This window comes from Suncus etruscus, chromosome 11 (genome assembly GCF_024139225.1).
Source record: "Suncus etruscus isolate mSunEtr1 chromosome 11, mSunEtr1.pri.cur, whole genome shotgun sequence".
Lineage (NCBI taxonomy): Eukaryota > Metazoa > Chordata > Mammalia > Eulipotyphla > Soricidae > Suncus > Suncus etruscus.
Genome location: NC_064858.1, coordinates 32,812,041 through 32,829,576, shown reverse-complemented (window position 1 = coordinate 32,829,576; position 17,536 = coordinate 32,812,041). Strand labels below are relative to the sequence as shown.

The 17,536-nt window shown below is 37.2% G+C and overlaps 1 protein-coding gene across 1 annotated transcript in view; it reads left to right on the top strand.

Moving 5' to 3' along the window:
- Nucleotides 1-1,749: 1,749 nt before the first annotated feature.
- PTPRO (protein tyrosine phosphatase receptor type O) overlaps nt 1,750-17,536 on the top strand; it is a 265,396-nt gene continuing 249,609 nt past the window's right edge. The window contains exon 1 of the mRNA XM_049783694.1: nt 1,750-2,041. Coding sequence (XP_049639651.1) covers nt 1,973-2,041 — 69 coding nt within the window. The 5' untranslated portion in view covers nt 1,750-1,972. The remainder of the gene's footprint in view (nt 2,042-17,536) is intronic.

The window sequence follows — 17,536 nt, the reverse complement described above, 5'->3', positions numbered from 1 at the left end:
AGCCAGCAGGGAACTTCTAGCAGTTTTCTTTGGTACTGAAATTCCTTTATGACTGCAGGATAACTAAGGCCGAATTTCTGTAGTATAGCAGAAACAAATTAAAGGGAAAATGTTAAGTCACTACCATGTAAGAAGTATGACAGAAATATCACCAGTGATCCATGCAAGGGTCAATGATTGACTTCTCCAACGAGCCTTCTGGCAGATATTTCTTGGGAGGAAAATTAGGCACTGCACCAGGAAACCCAAAAGCCACGTCTGGTGCATGCTTCCCAAATAAATGGAGTCATGCATGCTTCATGCCTCTACACTGTGTTATGTATTTTAAAGTTGCTAAGAGATTATTAGAATCTCTTAGTTCTCATACAAGCAAAAATTAAAATTGTGTCTAGTTTAGGTCATCATTTTGTAATATATACTAATAATGAATTACTATGTCATTACACGTGAAGCAATATAAAGATTTATGTGAAATTTTTAATCAAAATGTACAGAAAAAAAGTTCATTAAATCTTTCACCCAGTTTTCTCCCAAGGTAACAACTTTTGCTGTACAATGTTGGACCCAGGGACTGACATAGATCCAGTTCACATTCTTAGTCTTACCCGCACTTATTTGCATATGTGTGTGCATGTATGTACACATATGTGCCTCTCTGCAACAGAACAATCTGGGTAGATCAGTATTAACAACATCCCATGGAGATGCAGACCTGTTTGATGCCCACCAAGATTCTTTTTTTTTTAAATAATATTTTATTTAAACACCTTGGTTACACAAATGATTGTGGTTGGGTTTCAGTCATATAAGAGGACACCCCCATCACCAGTGCAACATTCCCACTACCAATGTCCCAAATATCCCTCCTCCCCACTCCGCCCCCACCTGTACTCTAGACAGGCTTTCTATTTTCCTCATACATTCTCATTGTTAGGATAGTTTGCAATGTAGTTATTTCTCTAACTAAACTCATCACTCTTGACCACAAAGATTCTAACTGTGGCTTTCTACTTCCACACTCTTTTTCTGCCTTCATCCATGGCTAGTTGACAATGTTAAAAATGTCATAAGCCATCTAGCCAAGTTTGAAGGTGTCTTTGAACATCAAGCACAAAGGTAATGTGCCATTATTGTTCTCCCTTTTATGTTCTGTTTCAGGACACCCAACCGACTTTGCAATTCATGAATAGACCCTGACATTGACAAAAATTCCTGATTCATATTGGAAACTGTTTGAGATCTGGTTCTTTGCTCCGACTTAATGCGGGATGCAGGAGCTAACAGTGTTCTAAAAGGATGGAGAAAAAGGAGGAGCAAAGGGTGGTGCCTTCATAAGCACACACCTACTATGATCACCTCCAGCCTCTCCCAGTGTCACGGGTCTTTGAGAATCGCAACTCGGAAGAGACAGAGGGATATTGGAGTCAGGACTGGGACCTGGCCCCGCTTTTCTCCTCACTCAGGAACTACGCCGGGTACCCCCCACACACAACTCCTGAGCCTCACAGTCTAGATCGGGAGGGTGGGGCGGAGTCTAGTGTGGGAGCTGTCCTGCCTTGGAGCCAGAGGGAGGACGGGCTAGCCTGTGGTCACTTTAGAAACCAGCCAGAGTAAAGAAAATCCCCCCCTTGTAAGAGGACCGAGAGGGGAAGACACCCCCACCCACCCCGCCTCCAGCTGCTCCCCCACCGCACCGACCTGCGCTTCCTCCCGCAGCCTCGCCCACTCCAATCCCCACCCTCTCCATCCTTCGCTGTCAAAGAACAGCAGCCTTGGGCGCGTTCGTGGAGGACTCGGGGCGCTCCGGGAGGAAAGCGAGCAGGCGTAGGGGGACCTAGAACGGCAGCATGAGCCCTCGGGGACCCGCTTTCGAGCTCGGGATCTGAGCTGCAGCCCCCAATCCCTGTTCGCCATTGTGAGCTGCCGCCAGGGAAGCGCGCCCGGCCCGCCGCCTCCCCGGGTCCGCGCCGCGATGGGGCACCTGCCCAAGAAGACTCGCCGCTGCCTCCTGTCGCTGCTGGGACTCTTTGTGCTGCTCGAGGTAGGGAAACCCATCAACCCTTCCCCCCGGAGCCGGGGTTCAGTCCGCAGAGATGCTGCGCGCTGCGCTTGGCCCCAGGCTGGGTGGGTGACCCGGGAGGAGCGCAGCGCGCGCAGCCTGGGCGCACGCTTGGCTTTGTTGTCCTTGCGGGTGCGTGGACCGGCTGGAGCGAGCGCCGCGTGGGAGAATGGGGGGAACTTTACTGCCTTCAGGCTTGCACCCTTTTGTACTCTTGCACTACCGCGGACAGAGCTGGGCATGTCGGGGTGGCGCTTTCACCGGCAAAAAGGATGCCAAGGCGCGTTCCGTTCGCTTCTGGTCGCTCAAGTCTCCCCAGTGCTGCCTAACCTTTCCACCCTCCCCTCCTCGGTTGCTTTGTCTTATTTTACCTTCCTTCTGCTGCAATTAAGCACAAGAGGCCGTCTATCCATGGACACCTAGGGTGGGTGGGTCGTGGGTACCGTTTTCTCTCAAGCAGGAGAGGCTGCTGGAGTTTGGAGAGCATGCTTTTCTCGCCCCCAAAGCTCCCTTCCTCCGCAGAATCTCCTTCACAAAGTCTCAAGACTTTACACACACACACACACACACACACACACACACACACACACACACACACACACCCTGTATTTGCAAGGAATGCTGCCTCTTCAAATAAGTCGCAGCATCGTGTGGTTGGGGTGGGGGTGCAGAGTACCTGTACATTAAACTTTTTCCTATCTTGTTCGGAATATACTGCTACTACAGGGTTTTACTTTGAGGAATATGAAGAGTTCCTACTTTGGTAACTAAGCATAAAATATGGTTAATGGAAATTCCAGCTAGATGTTTTCTTAAGCATGGCATGAAGTTATGAGATAATGGGCTGCGACTCTTTGCATCCGGTGGGTCTGTCTTAATCTATCTCCTTGATCTTCTTTCCTTTCTGTAAAGCAAACTCCAGAATGTCGACAGGTGAGCTGGAGCTCTCTTTTCAGCACCTCGGTGAGCTCTACCGTAAAAATGAATGAAACTTGAAAGGGTGCAAATGTTTCTGTTAACAGGAGCCACTCGTGTTGAATGCTTGACAAGGAGATAGTCAGAACTCATAACTTTTATTTAGATATAGTCTATATTTTCATCGCTTTCTTGGAAAAGAAAAAATTTTCAGGGAGAAACTATGACGATTTAACTTTTTTTCCCCCAGTACACTTGTCATCAACTATTGTACTTAACATCAGACTGATAAGCTCACATATTCACCATAAATATATCAGGCTTATGTTTCTTTCATTAATATTTTTATTTATTAATTTCCACCATGCCTGTAAATTTATGCAACATTTGTCACTAAGACACCAGTTGTCATCTGAATCAGCTTTTTTAAATATGAAATAATAGCTAAACATATGAAATAATATCCAAAACCAACCTTAGGCGCAGGTATGGGTTTTTATTTGAATTTCTGACAATGGATGGGAATTCTAGAAAATGGCAGATGATGAGTTTTGGGAGTAAGGACTAGTGTTATAAAAGATATTAGAATTTAAAAAATGGTGTGAGAGTGGTATTCTTAGTGACTGCAACTGAAGCTTACCTAATTAATTATACATAGTAAACATATTCTTGCACATTTTAAGGTAAATAGTAATCAATCATGGCAAATGGCACCACATAGTAAAGACATTCTAAAACTTATAATTTTAAGAAAAAACATAATGGGATCGTTTTAGAAAGCAAATCACTGCTTTTTATACAAATATTTCAATTTATTTCTCTTAAATATAAGTATGTCACAGAAGGAAAACATATACACATATATGTGTACATATGTATTTATTCAGAACTTACTGGGTGCCACAATCTATCTTCCAGGCTTTTCACATACATTGTTTTATTTGATTTATTTTTGGTGGGCCACACCCATTGATGCTCAGGGTCTGCTCCTGGCTATGTGCTCAGAAATCACTCTTCGCTTGGGGGACCATATGGGACTCCCGGGGGGATTGAGCAGAGGTCTGTCCTAGACTAGCGCTTGCAAGGCAGACGCCTTACCTCTAGGGCCACAGCTCCTGCTCCTGTTTTATTTAATTTTATCCTATTTTGTACTCAAAGTAGTAAATTGGACACACTATACAGTGTCTCTACACTTTGGAAATCATTTGTTTACAGTGCATTTGTCCCATGTTATAGTCTACTAGTAATTTGGAGATAATTTTACATTTAATATTCAGAATAATTGCAATATGAAGCTGATGACAAAAACATTAAAAAAAAGTTCCATTATTAGACATTAAGTAGTCCACCTCAAAGATTAGATCTTTAAAATGTCTAATGAACTGACTAGAACCCAGTTATGCCCCAGTTTTCTCAATATTTTATAATTCTCATTATATCTACAAATTCTTCATAAAAACATCTTCCATATGAGTGAAACCTATAAGGAATAAAAGTCAGAGAAATGCAAATATAAAGCTAAATTTGTACTTAATAGTTTTCACTAATCAAACCAATGGTGAGATATAAGGGGTGGAATAACTTTAAAATGTTATCTATCAGACTGACTAAAAACAATTTTATTGAACTATATATATCCTATATATGTCTTGTTAAAGAAGTTCTTTACACCTCAGTTCAAATCATGACTTAATGATGGTCACATAAAAGAACATCTCAGATTTCCAGTCACCCACTGACTGTGTTACAAAATTCATACCTGCCTAACAAATGTTGAATAAGCATGAACTTGGTCATGAAAATGTAAATTTTATGTCAATATTGATAATTAACAAACAAATAGAAAACAGAAGTATGATTAAATTCAAGTATACTTGAGTTGTAAATCGCTAGCTCAAATATATTTAGAATTTATTTGGAATCCAGCAGGATTAAAATCTTCTACTCACCTGTGAATGTTAATGGAATATTTATTTGGTGAGTCTTACCTATGTGCATTTTCCCATCATTCCCATAAAAATAACAATGTAAATTTTCTCAGTGGAAGTTTTGTATTTTCTTACTAAGACTTTCTGTAAAAATTGCTTTCTGTGTTACTTTATCTGATGTCAGTATTTGTCAACCAGATTTCAAATTGTAGAATATGATGTCATAGGAATTTAAATTCTGCTTTCCCTGAAATGGTGCTCATTAGTAGTCAACTGGATTGTTTCCCTAAACTCATAGTCTTGGCATGAGTCCTTTCTTTCTTAGTCTCCTCTATGTGTTTCTTTCCATTTCTACTCTGACCTCATATATAATCAAAGAAGAATAACTTTCACAATGAAATAATATACTTCCTGGAATATTTTATAACAATGCATAATTCTACAATGCTTGCCATACTACTCTCCTTCAGGTAAAATATCTAAATTCAAGTCCTGACTGACTTTTCTACTTTCTCTCTACCCTACCCTCTAACACACATTGAGTTTGGCTCTTCTTGTTGAGAGATTTCATCCACATTCTATACAATATTGAAAGACGAGCCTAATCTTTTCACCCACATTTTAAACAGTGTTGGATGATGAACCTAATCTTTTCATCTTTCTGGGATAGCCTATATCATCATCCTCATAATGAAATTGACAGCTGTTAACATAGATGCCAAACTTTCAGGTGTATGGTTTATATGTAATATCCTCAGTTAACTGGAGGTTTCCTAGGTTGGGTTTCTACTGGATATTGGTCCTTCTCATTGAGTTTACTTATTTGCTTGTGTGTGTGTGTGTGTTTGAAAGAATAGGTAATTCACACTAGATCTCTACTTGTTCAGGTACCTATGAAAACACACATTTATATGCTTATGATATTAAAAGAATATGGCTTGTACTTTACTTTAAAATATAATACTATGGGGCCAGAGAGATGGGACAGCTGTGGGGCATTTGCTTTGCATGTGGCTGACCTGAGGTGAGGGGATAGGGGACCGTTTGATTCCCAGCATCCCATGTGGAACCCCAGCCTACCAGGGGGGGATTTCTGAGTGCAGGGCCAGGAGTGACCCCTAGACGCCACTGGTGTGGTCCGGAAGCCAATCAATAAATGAATCAGGCAATGGATAAAGTTAAAAATAAATAAATAAAATATAATACTATTTCTAGGTTATAAATATGCAACTTAATTATTTAAACTTCTAAATATTTAAACTCAAAACCTAGAAAGAGAGCTTAATGGGCTGGAATACTTGCTTTATATGTAGGGAACTTTATTTTAATCACCAGTATGCATGGACCTTATACTCCTGAGCCAGAGTGGTTCCTGAAGGATCTTTCCTTAGGGAAAAAATAAAATTTAAAATTAAAAAATACATTGATGTCTGACTATTATAAATATAACTGCAACTTGAGTCTTAAGGATGTACTAGGATCTTTCGTATTGTATTCCGTCAGTCCTCCTGTGTTTGTTAACCATTGTGATTGTAGCATTTCGAACAATGGAAGACTTAATTGCAATGACCACAGACATTTCTTTGTCATTTCCCCTTAATCTAATGCCTTGGATACACAGTTATATTACAATAGTTTCAGAAGAGTAGCTTCTAAAATGATAAGATTTACTAGAAGCACAAGGTGTATTTATGCAATTACTCCAAATTTGTTATAATTATTTAAAATAAAGGAATATGTATTGTACTTTGTCTTCCATTGTGCCTAATATTAGGCACACAATATAAGTTTAATACAAATAACTAAAATTTTTAGCATTATATAGTTTCTAATAGCATTCTTCAATATCAAAGTTTTGACTTGTGAGTGTATCTTTAAGAAAAAGATGAGAAAATTCTCATGTGGATTAAATTATTATAATTACAATTCATTAATTATACTAAAATAATCAAAAGTTTGCCATCCATTTATGTGAAGAAGTTAGTAAAATAATACATATATTGTTATATTACATACTCAGTAAAATAAGATAAATAATATATACCAATGTGTTATTTGTCCAAAGAAATACTTGTGATTGCTCATTTTTTCATTATTGTAATCTCAATTGGTTTTTAATGTCATCAGTTAAAACAGAGTTAATAAGGTATGCGATATTCTTTACTTCTCTTATGTGACTTTCTACTTTAGCTCACAATCTAGATATATCATTTTTATACTGATCTTCCTTTTTATAACACCCTCCTTTGATGACCACTACCAAACAAATTTCACAGCTATTTAATGAAATCTTTCTAATTTTATAGCAGAAGTTTGTGTTATAAAATGATTCCTTGGCTGAAAACTTGGTATATTTATGATGATGCTCAATCTCATGTCATATACCACAATAATGACTCTTTTATAGTAGACTTAGAAATGAATTGGTATTAACCGTTTTGTTTAGATGAATATGTGAAGATACACATCTCTATGACACAGTGCATGTATGACATTGATTTGAGGAACTAAAACAACTAGTGAACTAGTACAGTGAGCAAGAGGGCAAATGAAATGGGAGAAGGGTGAAGGCAGAACACCAGGGCACTTGATCACTTCTCTCCTGGTGTTAGTGATTTCACCAGGTTTTAGTTGTTTCTACTTGCCATTCAGAAGAATGTCTAAATAACTTATTCAAAATTTTTATTGCACCCTAAAATCACTAATTAATAGAGTTAGTGTATAATTAATTACCGATTATGAATATTGTCCTTTAGCAAGCTTGTGATCATCTGTGCAACAATTCTTAGGTGTTTTCTCTGAATATGGTGTTTTTATACGAGTTTTCATGTGAGTAGAGCCATATTTTATCCTTGTCAGAAAAATCATCTTCAACTAATTCATTTAGAACATAATTCTGCAGTGAAATATTTCTGATCTCCCTAGGCATTCTCATTACATTAAAGGCCAACTCCACTTGCTTCTCTTTATATTAAAACAACAAAATAAACAGAAGATGTTTGAAACAAGGTTATATAGGTTTCTTGATAAAAAAGAGTTTTATTTCCTTTATTGTCAGGAAATTTAAATGAGGAAAGATGACATGGTTGAAAAAATAACTCAAACAGAGACTCAGAATTGAAAATGGAACTTTGAATTTGAGGGTTTTTAAATTAATTTCATGCCAATTTTTGTAAGAAAATAAATATGAAAATATTAGGAAATCAAATAAAATATTTCTGAAAAATATATACTGCTGTACTATTAATACATAGATACTTGTGTTTTTATTAAATATTCTATATTTATTTTTATGTTTCTCAAATAGGAATATTGTGCGACTCATTCTCTAATAAAAATGTTCTATTGTTAAGTAAATTAAAATCACATGAAAGTGTCTTGAGAGATAAGTCCACAGGCTGAATGCTACACTGTATGCAAGGAGGTTGGATTTGGTCTACATTATTACATGGTTTCCTGAGCACAGAGTTATGAGTAATCCCTGACTATTGCTGGGTATGGCCCCCATACTAAAACTAAACAATAATAAAAATATTAAGTGAAGCTTTAAATGTTTGTATCTTTCTTACCAAATAAAAAGAGTAGCAATGCAGTTTACCTATACCAAGGACTCCAAAATAGGCATATTCTTTTTTTATGTTTTTTGCCTTTTTGCTTATTTGGGGGCCACACCCTGGCAGTGCTCAGGGTTTACTCCTGACTCTGTGCTCTCTGATCTATCCTGGCAAGGCTCAGAGGACTGTATGGGTGCTTTAGATTGAACCCGAGTATGTCATGTGTCCTCTCTCTAGCCCCAGAATGAAAGTTTTTAATATTAGTGTATATGTGATTTAAGTGGAGAGGTTATATCATTTGGAGGTTTATATCATTTAACTTTCTCAGACAAAACTTTTGCGCTCTCTCTCTCTCACTCTCTCTCCCTCTCTCTTCTATCCTTTCCTAGTTTAAAAATAGATGTTTATGTGTGACTAAGGAAAATACCCTAATTCTGCTAGGTTTTAATCATGTTTTTCATTTTGAGTTCATTATTAACCAAAGATCAGGGGGAATTTATGTTCCTTGTTCTCTTAGCCTACATAAAAAGAATAAAAGAACATTATTTTACTAATAGAAACTTGTAATTGGCATGGACAAAAGAGATTCTCATGGAGTCTTAAGTATCCTTTATATTTTTATCTTAACTAAGGCCTGATTCTTAATTCTCTGTACCTTTCTTTCTGAATCAGGATTCTATTTGTTCACCACCCTTTGGAGGGCATGGCAAGTGCTTGGTTGATGTTAAGAAGGCAATTTTTTGTCAGCTGTAATGTTGGTTCAATGCAAAGAGCAGAAGTTGAGGTGCTGGTTCCATCCTGTGTAGATGCACCTGGATCACTTGATGGTACTCAGGGAGGGAAAGTTCGAGAGCTACACTTAGCAATTTTGAGATGGGAATGGGGACACTCCAGGACAGTGCATGGCAATATTCAGGTTGATCCCAGTTTTAACTAGCAAATTTAGTCTTTCCTGGTTTTTAGTTTCTTTGAAAATACTTTTTATAAACGTGGCTGGCTAGTTATTCCCCAAGCCAGAATGAATACATTGAGAACCTACTTTTATTCTTAAATAGTGTCTGTCTTAAAGATTTCAGGAAAATGATTTACTGTCCAGATCCATTCAGTTAATCAGAATTTCATTGAGCATCTTCGCTGTGCCAAGTATTCTACTAGATATTATTTGTGCCAAGTATTATACTAGAAATTATTTGTGCAGAAATAGAAAGCAATTAGTTGATGACATAGTGAGAAATAGAGAAGAAGAAAATTCTGTTAAAATATGGTCAGGTCATCATCAACATAAATGACTCTTAGAAAAGGAAAAATGTGGAGCATCTGCATCACAGAAAAACTACTAACTACAAAAAAGAATGGAATTCTTACATTTTTCAAAGCACTGATGTTGACCTAGGAGATATGATGCTAAGGTGAAATAAAAAAAGAAAAAGAAAGAAAGACAAATTGCCAGAGAAGTAAAACTAGGTCAGAGAAGGGGCAAATTGAAATATTTATTTCAGAACTTCACTTATGTGTTGAAGATAAACAAAGGACATGGTCAAACAAACCTATAAAGAAGTACAAAAAAAATGGTTATCAGAAGAAAAGGTGAATGGGATTTGGGAAAATTGGATTAAATCAATAGATTTTGTGATGAGGGATGAACACTATATTTTAAACTGTTTTTATTTTACTTTTCTCAAATTAATTGGGGGGCATAAAATTCTTAGGCAAAATTCACTTCTCAAGCAAAACAATAGAGTTTGGTAATAAATAGAGTATACACAGATATTGATATAGATGTATATATACCTGAAGATATATAATATATAATACTAGAAACCTGTGTTACTTCAACAATAATAAAATACCATCAAACCAGCTAATTTAAACAAGACGATTATGATGTGGAAATGAGGGAGAAAGTCAATTTCTAGTAACAAATACCTTTGCCTTGGAATGTTACATGTTAAGACAAAATGGTGCCCTAGGGACCATCTGTCCATTATCCTTTAGATAAGCTTACATCTTTTTTGGAAGATAACCCTAGTGGCCTGTTCAGTTCACCTGCATTTTGTCCTGTCATTGGAGGGCAGTAGCATATGGGAGAATGAGAATTTCCCAAAGGCTCATTTCCCAGTTTCAACATGGCTGTTCCCCATTAGAAAGTGACTACTCCCTTTTCTAGTACTGTTGTCCAACCCTCATACAAAGTTTAAGACAAGTTCCTGCAGTACCCCAAAGGTATGAATAATCCTCTTTAAATTAATATTATTTAACTGCTGCTATTCTCTACATACTTTCTCACCACTGTTTGGATCAATCATGCTTTTATTATAGATACTGTATTCCTTGAATTTTCTCTAAGCAACCTGCTGGTACACAGACTAACACAAGACATGATGAGTATAGAGGAAGACTTCTTTATTTGAAATGTTTAATGGAGTCTGATATAAATAGAATGCTTGGGTATAAGTTTTGATATGTAGAGGGAGAAAGCAGGTCTGGAAATGTGGGTTGAATATGTCTCACCAGAAATCAAGAAAAGAGTTTCAGTGTCCTAGGAAAGGAATTTGAGAAGCTCTAATGTGAATAGGACACCCAGGAAGACAAGCAATAGCGGTCATAGAAGTAGAAGTGAAAAGGAATGAAGAAAACCCAGTTCCAAGTATTTCACGTGGAAAGGGATTGGCCAGTAGCATTAGTTGTGACTGAGAACTGTAAATTTAAGGTCTAAAAAATATCTTTGTATTGTATTTGGTGGGATCCTACAGAGTGTGTAAGGGAAAGTGGCTTCTTTTAAGGTTGAGGGATCAAGAATTTGTCACTTACTGATAAGAGAAAAGGCATTAGATACAAGAGACTTGATTTCCATCTGGGCACTCTTAGTAGAACCAACTTACCAGTAAAGGATGCAAGGAAATTATTTTACTCTCTGGGATACTTTGATGATCTGCTACATTAATCTTGATAGATTATTGTCAGAATAAGTGAGTAAAAATTTATAAATCACATTTTATGGTTCTTTGAATACAGTAAGCAGTGTATGAGTGTATACAGTAAATAGTATATGAGCAGAATATTTACCAAAATAAAAAGAGGAAGATAACATTTAAAAAACAGCAAAGCAGAGATCTAAACTATAGTACAATGGGTAGGGCACTTGCCTTTCTTGCAGCTGAAGTGGCTTTGATTTCCAGCATCCCATACGATAGCCCGAGCACCTTCAGGATTAAATTGAGGAAACGTTGGTGAAACAAACACACACAGAAGTGCACAAAAATTAGGCAAATCAAAGTTAAAGAGGGCAGAACTATAACTATGAATAGAATGCCATCTTCCACTCTATATCCATGGAACATAAGCACATGCGATGGTTAGGTCTTGTTATAGAAAAGAAAATATTTCTTCCCTAAGGTGATTGGGGGAAATCCATTGCTAAACATTGTTCAAACTGCTATTACTCATTTCATGTGCTAAAAATACTAGCACCCTAAGGTTATTAATATTCATTGTGTCTTGGGAAGGGAGATCCAGTGTAAAGCTTTTCTAGAATTGAAAGGAAGAATGTTTCCAAAAATGATTATAGAAATAACTGAATATATACCAAGTAATGTTTGTGCACTAGGTATTTATTTTTTCTGTCTCTCTCATTTGATTAAGAAACATAGCTTGGATGTCAAAGAAAATAGAAACAAGAGAAATTATAATTTAAATCTCATATTTATTTCAGAATCAAAATAATTTGCTTTAAGAACAACCACTTCCAAAATCCATAACAAGAACTAATGTTTAAGAAACTGTTCTTGGAAAGAAAATATGCATGCTACCCTTGTTTAGTAGGTTGTTCAAACTTAAATTTTGGTAATTTACTATAATGTAATTACTTTTGGCTACTAAAATAAGGGAAGTTTATTTTAACACTATCTTCCAATATTTTTACTTAATCTGTGATTTAACAGAGCCATATATTTTTGTTCAGTATACTTCATTGATTCATAAAACTATACTTTTTAAAAACCATCTGGTTTAAAATTTAGCGGGTAGTTAGCTCTACTCTCTTAACATTGATGCCAATTGTTGCCAAGTGGTAGAATTGCTCTCAGCTGAAAAGTTATGCAGTTCCATATTTGGGCGACCATTTTGGCTTTGGGAGAACTATTTCTGATTGTAGCTTTCACTTATTTCTTCTGCATTGCATGTAGCCCACCCGGGTTTGATATTTTAAATATCAAATCAAAAATGTCTGTACATAAGCCAGAGAGATAATACAAACGTTTAGGTGCTTACCTTGCTTGTTGCTGATTCTAGTTTAATCCCTCACCATCAACAGATATAGGCCCTCAAACAACAGTAGGAATGATTCCTGACCACACTCCTAGGAGTAAGATCTGAGCACCACTGGGTTTGGCACCAAAACAAAAATTTTGGAAATTTGGATAAAAGTGTATTTATATAAATCTCTTACTGTCTCTGTATAGAGGCATCAGAATTAAGTTGACAACTATACATCATCTTTCTCTCAAATAAATCAGGAATTTTTCTTTTTTTTTTTCTTTTGCAACATTCCCATCACCAATGTCCCAAGTCTCCCTCCTCCCCACCCGACCCCCGCCTGTACTCTAAACAGGTTCTCAATTTCCCTCATACATTCTCATTATTAGGACAGTTCAAAATGTAGTTATTTATCCAACTAAACTCATCACTCTTTGTGATGAGCTTCCTGAAGTGAGCTGGAACTTCCAGCTCTTTTCTCTTTTGTGTCTGAAAGTTATTATTGCAAGAATGTCTTTCATTTTTCTTAAAACCCATAAATGTGTGAGACCATTCTGCGTTTTTCTCTCTCTCTCTGACTTATTTCACTCAGCATAATAGATTCCGTGTACATCCATGTATAGGAAAATTTCATGACTTCATCTCTCCTGACAGCTGCATAATATTCCATTGTGTATATGTACCACAGTTTCTTTAGCCATTCATCTGTTGAAGGGCATCTTGGTTGTTTCCAGAGTCTTGCTATGGTAAATAGAGCTGCAATGAATATAGGTGTAAGGAAGGGGTTTTTGTATTGTATTTTTGTGTTCCTAGGGTATTTTCCTAGGAGTGGTATAGCTGGATCGTATGGGAGCTCGATTTCCAGTTTTTGGAGGAATCTCCATATCGCTTTTCATAAAGGTTGAACTAGACTGCATTCCCACCAGCAGTGGATAAGAGTTCCTTTCTCCCCACATCCCCACCAACACTGTTTATTCTCATTCTTTGTGATGTGTGCCATTCTCTGTGGTGTGAGGTGGTATCTCATCATTGTTTTGATTTGCATCTCCCTGATGATTAGTGATGTGGAGCACTTTTTCATGTGTCTTTTGGCCATCTGTATTTCTTCTTTGTCAAAGTGTCTGTTCATTTCTTCTCCCCATTTTTGATGGATTAGATGTTTTTTTCTTGTAAAGTTCTGTCAGTGCCTTGTATATTTTGGAGATTAGCCCCTTATCTGATGGGTATTGGGTGAATAGTTTCTCCCACTCAGTGGGTGGCTCTTGTATCTTGGGCACTATTTCCTTTGAGGTGCAGAAGCTTCTCAGCTTAATATATTCCCATCTGTTAATTTCTGCTTTCACTTGCTTGGAGAGTGCAGTTTCTTCCTTGAAGATGCCTTTAGCCTCAATGTCCTGGAGTGCATTTACCTACGTATTGTTCTATATATCTTATGGTTTGGGGGCTGATATCGAGGTCTTTAATCCATTTGGATTTTACCTTCGTAAATGATGTTAGCTGGGGGTCTAAGTTCAATTTTTTGCAAGTGGCTACCCAGTTGTGCCAACACCACTTGTTGAAGAGGCTTTCTTTGTTCCATTTAGGATTTTTTGCTCCTTTATCAAAAATTAGGTGATTGTATGTCTGGGGGAACATTCTCTGAGTATTCAAGCTTATTCCACTGATCTGAGGGCCTGTCCTTATTCCAATACCATGCTGTTTTGATAACTATTGCTTTGTAGTAAAGTTTAAAGTTGGGGAAAGTAATTCCTCCCATATTCTTTTTCCCAATGATTTCTTTAGCTACTCGGGGGTGTTTATTGTTCCAAATAAATTTCAAAAGTGCCTGGTCCACTTCTTTGAAGAATGTCATGGGTATCTTTAAGGGGATCGCATTAAATCTGTACAGTGCTTTGGGGAGTATTGCCATTTTAATGATGTTAATCCTGCCAATCCATGAGCAGGGTATGTGCTTCCATTTCCGCGTGTCCTCTCTTATTTCTTGGAGCAAAGTTTTATAGTTTTCCTTGTATAGGTCCTTCACATTTTTAGTCAAGTTGATTCCAAGATATTTGAGTTTGTGTGACACTATAGTGAATGGAGTTGTTTTCTTAATGTCCATTTCTTCCTTATTAGTATTGGTGTATAGAAAGGCCATTGATTTTTGTGTGTTAATTTTGTAGCCTGCCACCTTGCTATATGAGTCTATTGTTTCTAGAAGCTTTTTGGTAGAGTCTTTGGGGTTTTCTAAGTAGAGTATCATGTCATCTGCAAACAGTGAGAGCTTGACTTCTTCCTTTCCTATCTGGATTCCCTTGATATCCTTTTCTTGACTAATCACTATAGCGAGTACTTCCAGTGCTATGTTGAATAGGAGTGGTGAGAGAGGACAGCCTTGTCTTGTGCCAGAATTTAGAGGAAAGGCTTTCAGTTTTTCTCCATTGAGGACAATATTTGCCTCTGGCTTGTGGTAGATGGCCTTCACTATATTGAGAAAGGTTCCTTCCATTCCCATCTTGCTGAGAGTTTTGATCAAGAATGGGTGTTGGACCTTGTCAAATGCTTTCTCTGCGTCGATTGATATGATCATGTGATTTTTATTTTTCTTGCTGTTGATGTTGTGTATTATGTTGATAGATTTACGGATGTTAAACCAGCCTTGCATTCCTGGAATGAAACCTACTTGATCGTAGTGGATGATCTTCTTAATGAGGCATTGAATCCTATTTGCCAGGATTTTGTTGAAGATCTTTGCATCTGCATTCATCAGCGATATTGGTCTGTAATTTTCTTTTTTCGTAGCATCTCTGTCTGGTTTAGGTATCAAGGTAATGTTGGCTTCATAAAAGCTATTTGGAAGTTTTCCTGTTTTTTCAATTTCATGAAAGAGTCTTGCCAGGATTGGTAGTAGTTCCTCTTGAAAGGTTTGAAAGAATTCATTAGTAAATCCATCTGGGCCTGGGCTTTTGTTTTTGGGCAGACATTTGATTACTTTCTTAATTTCCTCAATAGTAATGGGTGTGTTTAGATATGCTACATCCTCTTCATTCAATCGTGGAAGATTATAAGATTCCAAAAATTTATCCATTTCTTCCAGGTTTTCATTTTAGTGGCATAGAGTTTCTCAAAGTAGTTTCTGATTACCCTTTGAATCTCTACCATATCAGTAGTGATCTCTCCTTTTTCATTCCTAATACGAGTTATCAAGTTTCTCTCTCTTTCTTTCTTTGTTAGTTTTGCCAGTGGTCTATCAATCTTGTTTATTTTTTCAAAGAACCAACTTCTGCTTTCGTTGATCTTTTGGATGGTTTTTTCTGGTTTCCACTTCATTGATTTCTGCTCTCAGCTTTGTTATTTCCTTCTGCCTCCCTATTTTTGGATCCTTTTGTTGAGCACTTTCTAATTCTATGAGCTATGTCATTAAGCTATTCAGGTATGCCCCTTCTTCTTTCCTGATGTGTGCTTGCAAAGCTATAAATTTTCCTCTCAGTACTGCTTTTGCTGTGTCCCATAGGTTCTGATAATTTGTGTCTCCATTGTCATTTGTTTTCAGGAAGGTTTTGATTTCCTCTTTGATTTCATCTCGGACCCACTGATTATTCAGTATGAGGCTATTTAACTTCCAGGTGTTAAAATTTTTCTTCTGTGTCCCTTTGTAGTTTATATATAATTTCAGGGCTTTGTGGTCAGCAAAGGCAGCCTGCAAAATTTCTATCCTCTTGATATTATGGAGGTATGTTTTGTGTGCTAACATGTAGTCTATCCTAGAGAATGTCCCATGTACATTAGAGAAAAATGTGTATCCAGGCTTCTGGGGGTGGAGTGTCCTGTATATATCTACTAGGCCTCTTTCTTCCATTTCTCTCCTCAGGTCTAGTATATTCTTGTTGGGTTTCAGTCTGGTTGACCTGTCTAGTGTTGACAATGCCGTGTTGAGGTCTCCCACAATTATTGTGTTGTTATTGATATTATTTTTCAGATTTGTCAACGTTGTATTAAATATTTTGCTGGCCCCTCATTCGGTGCATATATGTTTAGGAGGGTGATTTCTTCCTGCTGTACATATCCCTTGATTAATACAAAATGTCCATCTTTGTCCCTTACAACTTTCCTAAGTATAAAGTTTGCATCATCTGATATTAATATGGCCACTCCTGCTTTTTTTTTTTTTGGGTGTTGTTTGCTTGGATGATTTTCCTCCAGCCTTTTATTTTGAGTCTATGTTTGTTCTGACTATTCAGGTGCGTTTCTTGTAGGCAGCAGAAGGTTGGATTGAGTTTTTTGATCCATTTAGCCACTCTGTGTCTCTTAACTGGTGCATTTAGTCCATTGACATTGAGAGAAAGAATTGTCCTGGGAGTTAGTGCCATCTTTATATTAAAGTTTGGTGTGTCTGTTGGTAAGCCTTGTCTTAAAGTATGCCGTTCAGTTTTTCTTTTAAGAATTATTTTGAGTCTGTGAAGTTTTTGAGCTGTTGTTTGTCTGTGAAACTATGTATTGTTCCTTCAAACCTGAAAGTGAGTTTTGCTGGGTGCAGTATTCTAGGCGAAGCATTTATTTCATTGAGTTTTGTCACTATGTCCCACCACTGCCTTCTGGCCTTGAGTGTTTCTGGTGACAGGTCTGCAGTAAATCTCAAGGATGTTCCCTTGAATGTAATTTCTCTTTTTGATCTTGCTGCTTTCAGAATTCTGTCTCTATCTATGGGATTCGTCATTGTGACTAGGATGTGTCTTGGGGTGTTTTTTCTGGGGTCTCTTTTAGTTGGCACTCGTCGGGCATGCAGGATTTGATCACATGTATTCATTATCTCTTTAATGATGTAGTTTCTCTTTAATGATGTTCTT